This window comes from Sinohyriopsis cumingii, chromosome 16, assembly GCF_028554795.1.
Source record: "Sinohyriopsis cumingii isolate HCF-2022 chromosome 16, ASM2855479v2, whole genome shotgun sequence".
Classification (NCBI taxonomy): domain Eukaryota; kingdom Metazoa; phylum Mollusca; class Bivalvia; order Unionida; family Unionidae; genus Sinohyriopsis; species Sinohyriopsis cumingii.
In genome coordinates this window covers 92,533,728-92,552,251 of record NC_142976.1, presented here as the reverse complement: position 1 = coordinate 92,552,251, position 18,524 = coordinate 92,533,728, and the positions used below count along the sequence as shown (strand labels likewise).

The following is an 18,524-nucleotide window of genomic DNA, read 5'->3' as shown; positions in this document are numbered from 1 at the left end:
TGAATAACCAGTCAGCATCTGACTTGCTTGAATAACCAGTCAACATCTGACTTGTTTGAATAACCAGTCAGCATCTGACTTGTTTGAATAATCAGTCAGCATCTGACTTGTTTGAATAACCAGTCAGCATCTGACTTGTTTGAATAACCAGTCAGCATCTGACTAGTTTGAATAACCAGTCAGCATCTGACTTGTTTGAATAACCAGTCAGCATCTGACTTGTTTGAATAACTAGTCAGCATCTGACTTGTTTGAATAACCAGTCAGCATCTGACTTGTTTGAATAACCAGTCAGCATCTGACTTGTTTGAATAACCAGTCAGCATCTGACTAGTTTTAATAATTAGTCAGTGTCTGACTTGTTCAAGCAATTGAACGCCTGTTCTTTGCTTTCAGGAAGTTGCAACTTGCTTTTGTCAGGTATGACACTGCTCCTCTGTTGCAGGAGACAATGATCTATCCCGAAGATGAAATGACAACATCAGACTTAGTGTCAGAGATCTGACAGGAGACAATGATCTATCCCTAAGATGAAATGACATCAGCTTTATTTTTAGAGATTTCAAGTCTTTAGACAATTTCTGAACATAGAAAGCAGTCCTGATCCATGGACGTGTTGATTTCCTTGAAGTGACCTAGGCCATGCATTCCTGGGAGGGGATCATATTGTTCATAATGAAAAAAAGGAAGTGGGACCCAAAAAGAGGAAGTGGGACCCTTCTTTCTTCCTATATAAGTGCAGTGACTTTCTGTTACTTTCTGTTAATCCCACACATGATAAACAGAGGGGTTAGTCAGTGTCACATGGAGCCTTCTTATGCCTACATTTGCCGACACTCTGTTAAATAATTGTAAGCTGAAAGTAAAAAATTCATAAAACCAATTGAACTAGAACTTAAAGGGTAGGGTATACCCCTGAAATCGGTACTAAGAAAACCACTTCTAATTTAGCAAAAAGAAACACAGACACACACAAATACATCGAAAGCAAGAAGTTAGAAAATATGATTGAAACACATAACCATCAAAAAGGATGTTCTGCCAAAGAGAGGCATAAAGCCCACTGATTCATTAAGAATTCCTGAGACACCTGAGCAAGTTAATCCAAGGAAAAGGAGGAGGTTATTCCAAATGTTGGATATAACTACAGAATGATAACTGGGATTGTGACATACCTTGGCATTTTAGTCCAAGGAAAAGGACAATGTTATTAAAAATGTTGGATATAACTACAGAAAGAAAATTGGGATTATGTTCTTTTCTTTCTGACCCATCAATTACTAATCAGAGGGAATAACTAGCTGGTAATAGGGAATTGTCCTCCTGGAGAATGCCAGGAGTAATCCACTAGCTGTAGGTAATCTATTAAAACCCCCTATTGATATTAGCCATTCATGAGTACATGTATGACATCTGTCAACATAGTATCACCAATCTGAAACAGGGCAGATGAAGAAAGATTATTTTCAGTGCTCTGAAAAATTCAAGAATGTTTTCAGGGAAGTTACAAGAACAGTATGATTCAACCTCTGAGGAAAGCAACAAATAAAGACTTGCGACATATGTATCCACTGTAAACACTTCAAGAGAACTACTGTGAGGAAGAAAATACGCAACAACAAGATATAATGTCAAAGCCTGAAAATGCGAGCCAATGTATTCCCCTGTCCAATGGATTTTTAAGACATAAACTTTGTGTATTATTTTAATTTCATTTAACGTCTGTGAGGTTGTGATCATGTGAGTGTGCATGCATGTGTGTGTGTGTGTGTAAAAATGCCTAGGAAATATTTTTTGGTTTGAATGTGTATTAAATGCTTCAAAGAGAACATATATTTTATTTTCAATTATTCGAGTTTGAATTTCCATTCATTTTCAATAGATTTATATAAGTAAACACCTTATTCTCAATTGTACAATGCTGCTTATTTTGGTCATGCACACTGCCCCCACCCCCCTCAGGACCTCAAAACATACTTTATGAATCTCAATAATACCTGGAAAGTTGGAAATATGAACCTTGTTGATTTACTTATACTGTGATGATACATATGCTGGTCATCTTGTCAGTTTATTTAAACTGTGTTACACATTCTTGTCATCATGTCAGTTTATTTACTGTGTTACACATGCTGGTCATCTTGTCAGTTTATTTACACCATGTTACACATGCTGTTCATCTTGTAAGCTTATTTACACTGTGTTACACATGCTGTTCATCTTGTCAGTTTATTTACACTGTGTTACACATGCTGGTAATCTTGTCAGTTTATTTACACTGTGTTATGCATGCTGGTCATCTTGTCAGTTTATTTACACCATGATACACATGCTGGTCGACTTGTCAATTTATTTACACCATGTTACACATGCTGGTCATCTTGTCAGTTTATTTACACCATGATACAGATGCTGGTCATCTTGTCAGTTTATTTACACTGTGTTACACAAATTGGTCATTTTGAAAGTTTATTTACACTGTGTTACACATGCTTGTCATCTTGTCAGTTTATTTACACCATGTTACACATGCTGTTCATCTTGTCAGTTTATTTACACTGTGTTACACACGCTGTTCATCTTGTCAGTTTATTTACACTGTGTTACACATGCTGGTCATCTTGTCAGTTTATTTACACTGTGTTACACATGCTGGTCATCTTGTCAGTTTATTTACACTGTGTTACACATGCTGTTCATCTTGTCAGTTTATTTACACTGTGTTACACATGCTGGTCACCTTGTCAGTTTATTTGCAATGTGACACATATGCTGGTCACCTTGTCAGTTTATTTGCAATGTGATACACAACTAGCAATCGTGAAGGTTTATTTACATTGTAATACATATGGAAATAATCGAGACATATTAATATTCCAACTTATCAGACAGACTAGAACTGCTGGTTACAAGTAGCTGAAAGAACAGTGCTTTAATGTGATCTTCACTGAGTTGCCAAAAGCTCAATTTGGTTCACCTTCAGCATAAAGTATTTTTTGTGACAGCATGACTTTTATCATCACTAAACACAATGATAATTTAAGTACTAGTGGTTGTCAGATTTATTTACCTACCTGAAAGCTTGGCAGAGGTATTCCAACACATGCAAGTAAAGTCTTTAACATGTGCAAAACATATTCAAACACATTACTTGTAGCCAAAAACATGACTTAGCCGTTTTAGACACCCTTTTTCCCTTATATCTGATATACATCCATTTTAGCAACACTTTCTCTTGTATATTCACACCAATCTTCCTCTGTTGACATATAATTCATATTTATTATTTTTTTAAATTTGGGTAATAGACTAGACAACCATTCCACAATAATTAGTCTATGTGAAAGTCTCTGACTAAACCTGTAATCTGTGACTCCTATTGTTATTCACCTTTGATTCTAAGTCTGGTTCAATGGAAATTAATTGATTTTTAACATCAGCATTAGGGTCCCTGTTTGATTTCATGCTAGTTACACAGTCTATAATCTTTGTACTTGTACAGTCAGCAGACCAGTTGATGCCCTGTTATCCATGCTGGGAAAATGAACCTTGAAACCAATTCTGCTTTCATCTGCTGACAAACAGGCCAATGAACAGATTTCTTTATGGCAAAGACGTGCTACTCTGAAATCAATTGGATCAAAGGAAGAGAATTGTGATCCGCCATAAGCCATAAGTGACAACAATGTTTTATCTGGTCATATTTTAAACTGTAGTAAAGCTAAAAATACAATGCTCTGATTGATTTTCTAAATCAAAATTTTCACCAATAATTTAAAAAGCACTAGTTCAATTAACAGGCATGATTCAAATCAAAGCTAACTCAGATATCCTCTAAATTAAATTTCTTAAGAAACCATAAATGTGATTACTATTAGATGGGATTTAACAGGACCTTAAAAATATTGGCTCTAGCATGCGAATGAATTGGGAGAAAAGAGCCTTTCCAAGACATACTGCGTCAGACAATATTGGCTTTAGCATGCCAATGAATTGGAAGAAAAGAGTCTTTCCAAGACATACTGCATCAGACAATATTGGCTTTAGCATGCCAATGAATTGGAAGAAACGAGTCTTTCCAAGACATACTGCGTCAGACAATATTGGCTTTAGCATGCCAATGAATTGGGAGAAAAGAGCCTTTCCAAGACATACTGCGCCAGACAATATTGGCTTTAGCATGCCAATGAATTGGGAGAAATGAGCCTTTCCAAGACATACTGCGTCAGACAATATTGGCTTTAGCATGCCAATGAATTGGGAGAAAAGAGCCATTCCAAGACATACTGCGTCAGACAATATTGGCTTTTGCATGCCAATGAATTGGGAGAAAAGAGCCTTTCCAAGACATACTGCGTCAGACAATATTGGCTTTAGCATGCCAATGAACTGGGAGAAAAGAGCCTTTCCATGACATACTGCGTCAGACAATATTGGCTTTAGCATGCCAATGAATTGGGAGAATAGAGCCTTTCCAATACATACTGTATCAGACAATTTTCGCTGGCCTTGGTAAAACCTAAACCAGCAATCCATGGATTCTAAGTCCAAAACTCAACCATATCTGCTACCACAGTTTCCCATTAAAAACTGATTTCCTAATACCATGCTAGAGTTTGATCACTGACCCCCCACCCCACCCCACCCCACCAGTTCAATGGCAGGCACATTTAAAGAAACACAGTAGTACAAAGTCAAATTCTTTTTGGAACTGTTGTCATTCTAAAGAACTCCATAACATATCATCTTAAGCACACAACAACTTTCAATTTTGACCAAACATCATTTCAATTGGTCCAGATCACACTCACACTGGAAGAATGGTAAGTCCATTTTTTTTTCTGCTTCTATCTATCGCCCTCCTCCTAGTTGAAAAAGAGCAATTACCTAACCTCCTGGAATAAGGAAATTCAATAAGTGGCAACCTGATTATTCTTAGAGATTTAAATTTTCACTATGACTGTCCTTACAACCAGGCTAGCTATAAATTAAATATCTCAATACCATATTTACACAAAGATTAGCACAGTATGAATTAAATACCACATTACCACACTTGCATACAGATTAGCACACTATGAATTAAATACCACATTACCACACTCGCATACAGATTAACACACTAAGAATTAAATACCACATTACCACACTGCATAAAGATTAGCACACTATGAATTAAATACCACATTACCACACCTGTATAAAGATTAGCACACTATGAATTAAACACCACATTACCACACTTGCATAAAGATTAGCACACTAAGAATTAAATACCACATTACCATACTTGCATAAAGATTAGCACACTAAGAATTAAATACCACATTACCATACTTGCATGCAGATTAGCACCCTATGAATTAAATACCACATTACCACACTTGCATACAGATTAGCACACTAAGAATTAAAAACCACATTACCACACTTGCATACAGATTAGCACACTATGAATTAAATATCACATTACCACACTTGCATAAAGATTAGCACACTAAGAATTAAAAACCACATTACCACACTTGCATACAGATTAGCACACTAAGAATTAAAAACCACATTACCACACTTGCATACAGATTAGCACACTATGAATTAAATACCACATTACCACACTTGCATAAAGATTAGCACACTAAGAATTAAAAACCACATTACCACACTTGCATACAGATTAGTATAATATGAATTAAATACCACATTACCACACTTGCATAAAGATTAGCACACTAAGAATTAAAAACCACATTACCACACTTGCATAAAGATTAGCACACTATGAATTAAATATCATATTACCACACTTGCATACAGATTAGCACACTATGAATTAAATACCACACTACCACACTTGCATACAGATTAGCACATTATTACCTAGCTGAATGGATGTTATATGCTGCCATGAAAAATAACAGATCTACTTAGCTGAATGAATGTTAGATCAGTCCCTGCTTATTATAGAATTTTTTCCAACATTGATGCATTTATACAAATGTGTGGAGGATTCAATACTATGCAGAATCCTAGAAGTCCTGTAACTCAAACATTATTCTAGATAGCCATTTTTGTTTTTAATTTTGAGTACGAGAATGGCTCTAAGGTCTGATTAACCATAAATTTATCGTCTACTTTCTTGACCAAATAAGGGAACAGTCAACTAAATAAAATCACAGCATATTGCACCACATAGAAAACAATATGTGAAAGAGAAAAAAGAAAAATGTATGCACCACTCTTAAAACAGCCTTTATAGAATAGCTGTAAAATTTTGTAGGCAAGAAGTTATGAGACAGGGTCTTGGTTACATTACCTAAAGCAGTTTCTGAAGATAACTACAGACAATTTTTACAGACAGGTTGTACAAGAATTACTGAAATCAATTCTCTGAAATTTAAGATTCAAGTTCTTGATTACCTAAATTGTCAGAATTTTCATCAAAAGGCTTCGTGTGATCAATAATGCCTTGCAGCAATATAATCCATGCAAAAATAGTGTAAACGACATGTACATCCGCAGAGTTTTCTTGTTACCATGGGTGACATCAAATAACAATATCACTCTCTGAATAAGGAAGATCACCTGCATGCAAAGCAAATATTTATCATTTTACACTTCAACAAGTCTAGAAGACAAACTTGCATAATGGTGCAGTAATCAAGTAGCCAAAATTTACCATTTATACATGCCTATAAGTCGAGTCTAACTGCAAAACAACACTGACTCTGATGTACTATTTCATGATATACTGGCAGATCAAAGTCTATGGTGCTTATTTTACTGATTATGCCTTACAAACTGCACAGACTCAGATCTGCTGCTGCAATATCTGATACCAGATCTGGGTCTGTGTAGCTTGCAGCTGGACTCGACTTATAGGCAAGTATATGCAGTACATACTGTACACACGAAGTATCCCAGCTAAGACACCCTGTGTACACACCACATGTAACCTAAATACTATGCCCTACATACACACAAGTAACCTAGCTAATATATTCTTTGTACACACCTATTTTTCTAGCTAATACACCCTGTGTAACCTAATATGCCCTGCATACAAAACACAAGTAACCTAGCTAAATATATTCTTTGTACACATAAGTATCCTAGCTAATACATCCTGTGTAACCTAGCTAATATGCCCTGCATACGCAATATGTGTAACCTTGCTGAATATATTCTTTGCACACACAGGTATCCTAGCTAATACACACTGTGTAACCTAGCTAATATGCCCCACATGCACACAAGCAACCAGGCCAATGTATTCTTTGTACAGACAAGTATCCTAGCTAATACACCCTATGTACACATCATATGTGACTTAGATTATATGCCCCGCATATACAACAAGTAACCTAGCTAATATATTCTTTGTGCACACAAGTATCCTAGCTAATACACCCTATGTACACATCATATGTAACTTAGATTATATGCCCTGCATATACGGTAAGTAACCTAGCTAATATATTCTTTGTACACACAAGTATCCTAGCTAATACACCCTATGTACACATCATATATAACTTAGATTGTATGCCCTGCATATACAATAAGTAACCTAGCTAATATATTCTTTGTACACACAAGTATCCTAGCTAATACACTCTGTGTACACATCATATGTAACCTAGATAATATGCCCTGTATACACAAAAATATCTTAGCTAATACACTCTGTGCACACATCATATGTAACCTTGATAATATGCCCTGTATACACAACACAAGTGACCTAATATATTCTTTGTACACACAAGTATCCTAGCTAATACACTTTGTGTACATATCATATGTAACCTAGATAATATGCCCTGTATACACAACACAAGTGACCTAGCTAATATATTCTTTTTACACACAAGTATCCTAGCTAATACACCTTGTGTAACCTATCATGCTCTGCATGCACACAAGTAACCTAGCTAAGTATCTTCTTTGTACACAAGTATTTTAACAATGACTACATGAACACTCCACCATTAACATGGATAAGTAATTCTGAAACTTATAACTTTACTCAATTAATTAATTAACACCCCAACTAGAGTAACAGATAAAAGCGCTACCATCATTGATCATGTCTATACTAATAAACCTGAAAACATATGTGAAATTAATGTGCCAGTGTATGCACTGAGTGACCAATGCCCAGTCTATATAACTAGACATGTTACAGAATCATCTAAAAATGGTCAACACATTGAAATACAATACAGCAGCTGTAAAACAGTTTGATGAGGAATTGTTCTTAAATGATTTAGTTTGTAAACCCTTCCAATCAGTCTGCAATATAGCTGATGTCAACACTGCCTTAGATGAATGGTATTGAATAAAACTAAGCACCTGATAGATAAGGCAAAAGAGAACTACTATAAACAGGCTGTTGATGAAAGTAAGAGTACTAAGACATTGTGGATGCATCTAAAAGAGCTGAACCCACCCAAGAACAGTTGTCTTCCCCCTAGACTTAAGCAAAATGACGATATAACAACATCTGTACAAGACACTGTGGAAATGTTCAACAATTTCTTCATGAGCATCTCCAGTAACAGTATTCAGAATCATACTAACATCCCAATTCAAGAGCTGAAATTCCTGACGATAATTATTTATGAATAGCTAATGTTAGTAAGGCTGATGTTTTTAATATGCTAATTAAGGTGAATATTAATAAATCCTCTGCATTGGATGGGATTGGTCCATGAATTCTTAAAATTGCTGCATCAGTAATAAAAAAGTCACTAACACATATTTAGACTTAAGTATAATGAGTGGTCATTTTCCAGAAACAATGAAATGTGCAAAGGTTACACCTATCTTTAAGAAAGGAGAAAAGGAGGATCCAGGGAATTACAGACCAATTCTACCTGTATTGTCAAAATTATTTAAAAAGCATATAGCCATTTAGGTCTATAAATTTTTGAAAACACTCTCTAGTTTATAAAGTGCAATCAGGATTTAGAAAGTACCACTCATGCCAAATAGAGCTTACCAAATTAATTGATCTTTGACTGAAGGAATGGATAATGGACATATGACTGGGATTGTTTTCCTTGACTTCAAGAAAGCCTTTGATCTTGTTGATGATGAAATTCTGCTGCAAAAGTTGAACTCTTACAGGTTCAACAATCCTTCTTTAAATTTGGTTTTGATCATACCTAAACCGAAAGGTCTCAACAAGTAAGCATTGGCAATATTAGCTCTCAAACTCGCACTATTCATTCAGGGGTCCCTCAAGGCTCAGTTTTAGGTCCTCTCCTCTTCCTTATCTATATCAATGATCTACCATTAAATAATGAATCCACAAATACAGATTTGTTTGCAGATGATGCAACCCTGTATACATCTAGTTCTGATAATGAAGTTATCCAATCAAGATTAAACTCATACCTTATTAGAGTCCAAAACTGGGCACAACAAAATAGGATGGTAATTAATGAAGGTAAACCAAAACATATGATTTTGTGGGACATTACAAAAGCTACACAAGTCAGGGAACCCAGAACAATCTCTTGCAATAAATAATCGTCCATTAGAAAATGTCAAAGGCTTGTAGGTGTGTCCATAGATAATAATTTATTTTGGAATGACCATAATGATAAGCTTGGTAAAACACTCATCCAAAATTGCCCTACTCAGCAGAATCAAGACCAATTTACCTATGGAAACTTGCAATCTATACTTATATTCTTCCAACAATGGATTGTTGTTTAAATGTATAGGGAAACTGTGCTAAATCTGATCTTGACGGGTTTTATAAACTTCAGAAACGAGCAACACACATTATTTTAATGTGCATTATCTATTGATAATCCCTCAAAAGCATTATACATGTATACAGAGCTCAAATGGTTCGCAATAAATGACAGGATAGATTTTCACAAGACAGTTCTTTTATATAAAAGTCTACATGGAACTGTACCAGAGTATCTTTAGGACTTACTCAGGCCTTTCAACACAATACCAACTGAGATCAATATTACATGGAAACTTTTAGCACCAAAACCAAGAACAGAGCAAACTGAAAAGAGTTTCCAATATTCTGGTAAAGTTCTGTGGAACAAGCTTGCACTACATGTAAAATCTGCTGAAAATATTAGAGTATTTAAGAAGAGATATCATGAGCATGTATGTGTTTCTAATAGATAATGTAATTTAGTATTTTAATATAAACATGTTAAAATACACAGTATTTATTGCTATCTTCATATAATGTGCATTATTATACTCTCCTTAAGAGGGCCTAAAGGGATAATAGTCCTTGACTAATGAGTCACCCTCTATAAATAAAGCATTATTATTATTATTATTATTATTATTATTCTAGCTAATACACCCTATGTAACCTAGCTTACATGCCCTGCATGCACACAAATAACATAGGTAATACATTTCTTTGTACACACAAGCATTCTAGCTAATACAACATGTGTACAAATCACATGTAACCTAGCTAATATGCCCTGCATACACACAAGACAACCTAGCTAATACACCCTGTGTACACAGGTCACCATATGTAACCTAGCTAATATGTCCTGCATACACACAAGACAACCTAGCTAATACACCCTGTGTACACAGGTCACCATATGTAACCTAGCTAATATGCCCTGCATACACACAAGACAATCTAGCTAATGCACCCTGTGTACACAGGTCACCATATGCAACCTAGCTAATATGGCCTGCATACACACAAGACATAACCTAGCTAATACACCCTGTGTACACGGGTCACCATATGTAACCTAACTAATATGCCCTACATACACTCAAGACAACCTAGCTAATACACCCTGTGTACACAGTTCATCATATGTAACCTAGCTAATATGCCCTGCATACACACAAGACAACCTAGCTAATACACCCTGTGTACACAGTTCATTATATGTAACCTAGCTAATATGCCCTGCATACGCACAAGACATAACCTAGCTAATACACCCTGTGTACACAGTTCATCATATGTAACCTAGCTAATATGCCCTGCATACACACAAGACATAACCTAGCTAAGACACCCTGTGTACACAGTTCATCATATGTAACCTAGCTAATATGTCCTGCATACACACAAGACAACCTAGCTAATTCATCCTGTGTTCACAGTTCATCATATGTAACCTAGCTAAAATGCCCTGCATACACACAAGACAACCTAGCTAATACACCCTGTGTACACGTGGTCATCATATGTAACCTAGCTATGCCACTGATGTGTAAAGTATTTATAAGCTATTGTTAGTGAAATGTCTGATATCTCAGGTAAACAAGTTTTGCCCCCATGTCACCAATTAGCTTACAAGTAGGCCAAAATAAAGATTCTGCCTGAGACATATGATAGCACATATCTGACAACATTTTTAACATAAACTCTAAGTAATTATTATCAATTACCATATCTTTGACGTTATTTATGGGACATAAACTCTAAGTAATTAATATCAATTACCATATCTTCAACATTGGTTATGGGACATAAACTCTAAGTAATTAATATCAATTACCATATCTTCGACATTATTTATGGGACATAAACTCTAAGTAATTAATATCAATTACCATATCTTCGACATTATTTATGGGACATAAACTCTAAGTAATTAATATCAATTACCATATCTTCGACATTATTTATGGGACATAAACTCTAAGTAATTAATATCAATTACCATATCTTCAACATTATTAATGGAAGCAATACAAATACTGAAATAAATATCTTTTTATTTCTTACTCAACTTTATTCAAAATTTGAGTTCAGACATACAGAAACTTTTATACCAGGTGATCATGATGCAAAATTTTCTTCAGATGAGTTGAATGACACCATGTAAAAATTGTTATGACATCTTAATGAAATCTGGTCAGTCCATATCGACATGTAATGTTTGATGATGATGTATAAGGGGGAAAACTCTGTTTAACACACACCTAACTGCACACTGCCAGTGCTTAAAATTAGTTATCTCCACATACTGGACAGCGAATAAATTTATACCGCATAAATTATGTATCCAAGGAAACAAACAAAAAATCCCTTAATATGTTGCTGATCTGTTCTGAAAATTGCTGGTCATAGGCCATCAGATTCATGGGCCATCAGATTGCTGGCAATTTAGAATGCTGCAAAATGTGGAGACTAGATCGCCCAGCACAAATTCATCCAAGTAAGTTTATCTTTGTCTACACTGTTCACCCTAAATCGTGTGTACTGTAAATCATACTACATGTACTTTGGTATCAATTTCTAAAAATACAGTCAATTCATCATGTTAACAACAACATTATTTCAAGCACAGCCAATTTTTGATACCCTGTCATCTGATTTACTGGTGACAAATATTTGTATGATTATAGTTTCCTTGCAAAGTATGGTGTTTAATGACACAGGAGCAGTTCGGGCTATACAGTGTCAAGTAATAATTAGCAAAAATGATAAAGGCAGAAATGATAAAACTTATAAACGTTTGTACCCAAAACAATTTTGTATTTTAAAGTAGTACAAATACATAGAACCAACATAACTTGCCAGACTGTTCTGACTTAATACTTTATGCATTATACATAACAAAAAAAAAGAAACCCAAAAACCATTCTAGGCAAAGAATTATTGACTTAACAGACTATACATATTCATTGGAAATTTGCATATCTGACCATACCAATCATTATACACCAGTTAATACAAATTTTCACTGATCAGTTCTAATGGAATTTGCTGTGGATATGTTCTAATGGAATTTGCTGTGGATATGTTCTAATGGAATTTGCTGTGGATATGTTCTAATATTATTAGCATTTATCCGAATTATAATTTTTGTCACGCAATTAGAGCAGCTATCACAAAAACACCAAATGCTTGAAAACTACAATCAGAATGTCTTTACAAGACGTATTATTTCAGACGTCATTATATTGAAAACACTTCATGCAAAATTCTATCAGTGTATTAATAAGTATATTATCACACAGTCCATACACTTTACATATAGTGTGTGCCGTTTAATAAATAAAAATGTTACCATATCACTTTTATACAAATCTAATTGGTCCAAATAAGTCCATGAAATTCTTGCACAGAAGTCTCTTTACTGATTCACTTTTGTTTACTGTTTATTTGATACTGTTTGTATTGGAATAACATACAGGCTGGACTGTACTTCTGGGTACACTGCTAACCACATTTCTGGAAAGTAGAGGGTTGCTGGACCAAGCATTCAAGCAGTGTTAGAAGCCAGTTAAAACTTCAAGATCAATCATCAGTTTTAGTGCATAGCAATTTCTTTATTATTGAAATTTTAAGAGTATTAAAAAAACTACATTCCATTAAAAAATTAGAAATTAAATACCATTTTAGTTTCAAGAGAAATACAAACTGACATATTGATCAAATGATGCAAATGACTGATCACTGACCAAATCCATCATCCAGCACTCAGTTCTTGGTTAAACAACATACTGATCTTGGCCAACCTACTGTTTCATTAATTTTTCCAAAGGGGGCACATGTTGGAAGTGAGGAACACAGAAGGAGTGAGATATGACTTAATGTAGAGATGCAAATCTTTAATAATGGCACAAAGGTTAGTCTTGATTACGTACAGTGTGTTCATTGATGTAATTTTTCCATTAGTTGTTGAATTTAAGTGTCTCAAATTCATACATGTACTTCAATTTTCCCTTGAGTTCAGAAATAATCATAATGTTATATGATTCATGTGTTATAAGAATATCATAAAAAATTGTGATATGAATGAGTTCACATTCATTTGTTTGTATGTAAAAGAAATCAGGTAGTAATATTTCATGCATTTTTTCTGATGTAAGTTGTGTAAATATATAGATTATCTGTCTTAAATGATTTGTATCATTTATGCTGAAGATTGATTTTTCTATGTCTGGAAATATGTGCCAATGAATCACTAATTAGCAAAGTAATGTAGTTAGGACAGGAAGTGAAGTCCATTAACTCATGTGTAATTAAGCATGAATTTTCTTCAACTGAGACTCAAGTAACACATGTTGGCTGATAGGTCAGCTGGTAAATTTAAGGCCACAGTGGGCAATGATAGTATGAGAGAGGGCAGTGATAGTATGAGAGAGGGCAGTGATAGTATCGGAGAGGGTAATGATAGTATCAGAGAGGGCTAATTATGACAGGGCACTCATTTAACAATGCAGTGGCCACTAACCAGACATTGATGTTTGATAATATGTTGTTTGTGTATTAGTGCAAATGACCACAGCAAATTATGTCGAGTTCAGTAGATATCTGATGAAAAGAGTGGGAATATTTGTTGATCACAGAAGAAGAATCTATAGACACAATACTGACCTGTGCTACTTTTACAGTCACATTTTGTTTCATGTTCTGTACGTGTGGCATGAACAACTCTTTCGCATTGGGAATGGCCCCATCTTGTTCTAGAAGCTGGGTCTCAAGGTCAGTAATCCCCATCTGTCTATCAGCTATAGTCCTGGTTCGGAATTTGGCCAGCTCTGAGTCACTTGAAGCTTGATTCAGAATGCTTGCTTTTACATGGTTCCCAGTTTCTGAAGCAAATATTGGTGAGATATTACATGGAAAGAAATATTAACTGTTTCTAAATTCATTCTAACATTATACAAAGCATATGCTTTGTTGATTGTAAAATTATTGCACAACAATTTTTTTTTTATTAGGAAGACAATTTCAAAACAAGAGACCAAAGTGTGTATGGTACTATCCAGCTGCCTTATGTTACCATAGCACAGCAATTAATTGGGCAAATTATGACAAGTGTTTCAATGCTGCATATGCCTATGTGAATCATCTTGCAATCATTAAATACTGTCAATATAAGCTACATGTAACATAGCAAGTCAGAACAAATACTCTGTCAAAGAAAGACCCACTGCTGATTATTCATGAGGACACTGAATAGACTGTTATTTTTGTCATTGGTTTTATTAATCTGGAAACGTGAGCTAACATTTTCAATACACAGTAATTTTGAATGACATTTATCTCTGATGCCACCTGCAAACATACAGCTGGGACAGATGGGATTCTGCAACATACGTGTAGCAGCTGCTACAGATGGGATTCTGCAATATACGTGTAGCAGCTGGTACTGATGGGATTCTGCAATATACGTGTAGCAGCTGGTACAGATGGGATTCTGCAATATACGTGTAGCAGCTGGTACAGATGGAATTCTGCAACACACATGTAGCAGCTGGTACAGATGGGATTCTGCAATATGCATGCAGCAGCTGGTACAGATGGGATTCTGCAACATACGTGTAGCAGCTGGTACAGATGGGATTCTGCAACATACGTGCAGCAGCTGGTACTGATGGGATTCTGCAATATATGTGTAGCAGCTGGTACAGATGGGATTCTGCAACATACGTGTAGCAGCTGGTACAGATGGGATTCTGCAATATACGTGTAGCAGCTGGTATAGATGGGATTCTGCAACATACGTGTAGCAGCTGGTACAGATGGGATTCTGCAACATATATAATCAACTTCTGAAAGTTGATGGCCTGGTCATTAAAATGATTTAAGAGAACAGGTATGTACATCTGCAGAAAGATGTCTCCATTCTATCTAAAATATGGAAATCATTTATTCTCATATGTCATATGTGGTTCTATCAGATTAACCTTCATAAAGAGGACAATTAATGATGGACCAAATTGTTTTTAAATTTACACAATCAATCCATGAAAGTCATTATCATTTATAACACATACATTAAAAAACAAATGGCATTTAAAGTGTTGATATAAAGCAATTACAAATACCAATACTATTGTGATCTGCCCATAGCACAATATTATGCATATATAAATATTCTATCGACCATGGGATATATATATATATATATATATATATATATATATATATATATATATATAAGGTGGTCCCACAAGCAGCATATTTTATGGCTTTCATGGTCACTGTTGTCAGCATTATGCATGTAATGAGAGAGTACTGCATTCTACAGTAAACATTATAATGAGGGAGTGCTGTATCCCAGTCATCATGACAGAGTTTTGTATCCCAGTCATCATTTATAATGAGTGTCATCTCCCAGTCATTATTATGATGACTGCTGTATCCCAAATTCATTATAATGAATGCTGTATCACACTGGTTATTAATATTATGAGTATTGTATCCCATTGTCAGCATTATAATGAGGGCAAGTTATATCCCATGGAATTTATTCCATGGTCACCACTGAGGGAGAACTGTCTCTTATGGTGAGTATTATAGTGAGGGAGAGCTGTATCCCACAGTCATCATTATTATGAGGGACAGCTGTATTCCAGTCATCATTATAATGAAGGAAAACTCTATCCCATGTTTAGCATTATAATGAGAGTTGTATCCTAGTCAGCATTATAATGAGGGACAGCTTTATACCATGGTCATGATTATGAGTGAGTGCTATATCCCACAGTTGTTATTATGAGGGAGAGCTGTATCCATGGTCACCATTATAATGAAGATCTGTATTCCATGGTCAGCATTATCATGAGGGAGAGCTGTATTCCATGGGCAACATTATAATGAAGACCTTTATACCATGGACAACAGTAAAATGGATGAGAGCTGTATCCCACAGTCATCATTATAATAAGGGAGTGCTGTCTCCCAGTCATGATTTTAATGAGAGAATGCTGTATCCCACAGTCATCATTATAATAAGGGAGAGCTGTATCCCACATTCATCATTATAATAAGGGAGAGCTGTATCTCACAGTCATCATTATAATAAGGGACTGCTGTCTCCCAGTAATGATTTTAATGAGAGAATGCTGTATCCCACAGTCAACATTATAATGAAGGATTGCTGTGTAAGAATTACATAAGAACTGAATGTAGTAAGTAGTAAGTTTTATAAGGCAACTTCAAATGAAAGTTGATGGTACTTTGTTATTTCCAAGATGACAAATGCATTTAATAACCTTCTCAAATGTCCTTGTTTGATATCAAACATTTATACCTCAATAAAGCTTAAATTTCAAACAAGGTAACAAAATAAAGCACCAAAATTCACTTCTTCATGTCATATAAAATTTTATTAGTACAAAATAGAAGTATATGGGATTTCTAAAAATCCTTTATAGCCACACACAAGCTGTTATATTTGCAGTTCATCTTTCTCTCTGCCACAGTATAGATGTTATACATGCTGTTAAAATCTGCATGCTGAAAGAGTGCACATGCCAAATGAAATTTATGAAATGCCAAATTTCTATCTTTTCATAGCTTTTGTTGTGTTTTACAAATTCCATTTGAAATGAGCTGATTCTATTTATTACAAGACAAAATATACTCAGATTATAACATACAAGTGAAAGTAACTCATTGGACTCTTTGAACATAAAAGACTTGCTGAAGCCAAATCTAAGATACATTGACAGAGATTGAGACATAACTGTGTGTGTACTATGATATACTGTCAGAGACTGAGACATAACTGTGTTTGTACTATGATATATTGACAGAGATTGAGACATAACTGTGTGTGTACTATGATATATTGTCAGAGACTGAGACATAACTGTGTGTGTACTATGATATATTGTCAGAAATTGAGACATAACTGTGCGTGTACTATGATATATTGTCAGAGACTGAGACATAACTGTGTGTGTACTATAATATGGTAGCCATGAAGCTACTTGGCTTTCAGCCTTCCTCAGGTGATGTAAGTCTGAGGGGCAGTACATGATGGTGGGATACTGAGGGCACCGATCACCTACTCTAGCACAAGGTAAGTCACCATGGAAACTGCTACATGATAAATTTTGTACCACAACTAAAGGCCTGGCAACAATCTCTAATGTTCTGCCTTCTGTAAAGTTGTTACAAGAATATATAGATGTGGATCTGTTCCATCTGTCTTGTTACATTATTAGTCTTCCTGTGACCAAATTACACTTATTATTATATTTTCAGCTATATCGTGTTCGACTGGTAATAACCCTGTTTTTGACAATTTGAGGATGTTGATGGTGGGATAAATCTTGTGTTTGCTAATTTGAGGATGTTGATGGTGGGGTAAATCTTGTTGTCTGATGATTTGAGGATGTTGATGGCAGGAAAATGGTTCTGACTTTTTTTTAAATTTAAGAATGTTAATAGTGGGACAAGTCTTGTGTTTGATGACTTGTGGATTTTAATGGCAGAACAAGTTTTGTGTTTGATGATTTTGAGGATGTTAATGATGGTTTTACAAATTCTACCAACTTTGCTGAAGATGCATCTCTAGTGAAACCAGTTTCTGACAGTATCTACACCCATCATTAACATCCCCTAATGCAATATTGTTATCCTCTAATTTTATTTAACACATTAACCCCTGGCGACGAGTTAACGTGGCAGGAGGTAGTAGCCTACTGCCAAGCTCTGTAGCATCATGGTCATGCACGATACACTAAAGTGGTTGGTATTATTGAAAGGTAGACAGATGTAGCTCTACAATGATACCAAATAATCTTGA

General features: G+C 35.2%; 1 protein-coding gene across 6 annotated transcripts in view; it reads right to left on the bottom strand.

The window, feature by feature from the left end:
- LOC149780995 (voltage-gated inwardly rectifying potassium channel KCNH6-like) overlaps window positions 1-18,524 on the bottom strand; it is a 326,871-nt gene that overhangs the window by 162,081 nt on the left and 146,266 nt on the right. For all 6 annotated transcript variants that reach the window (XM_089938100.1, XM_089938103.1, XM_089938104.1 and 3 more), the window contains one exon: window positions 14,357-14,574. In XM_089938100.1, the coding sequence (XP_089794226.1) occupies window positions 14,357-14,574 (218 nt within the window). The remainder of the gene's footprint in view (window positions 1-14,356; window positions 14,575-18,524) is intronic.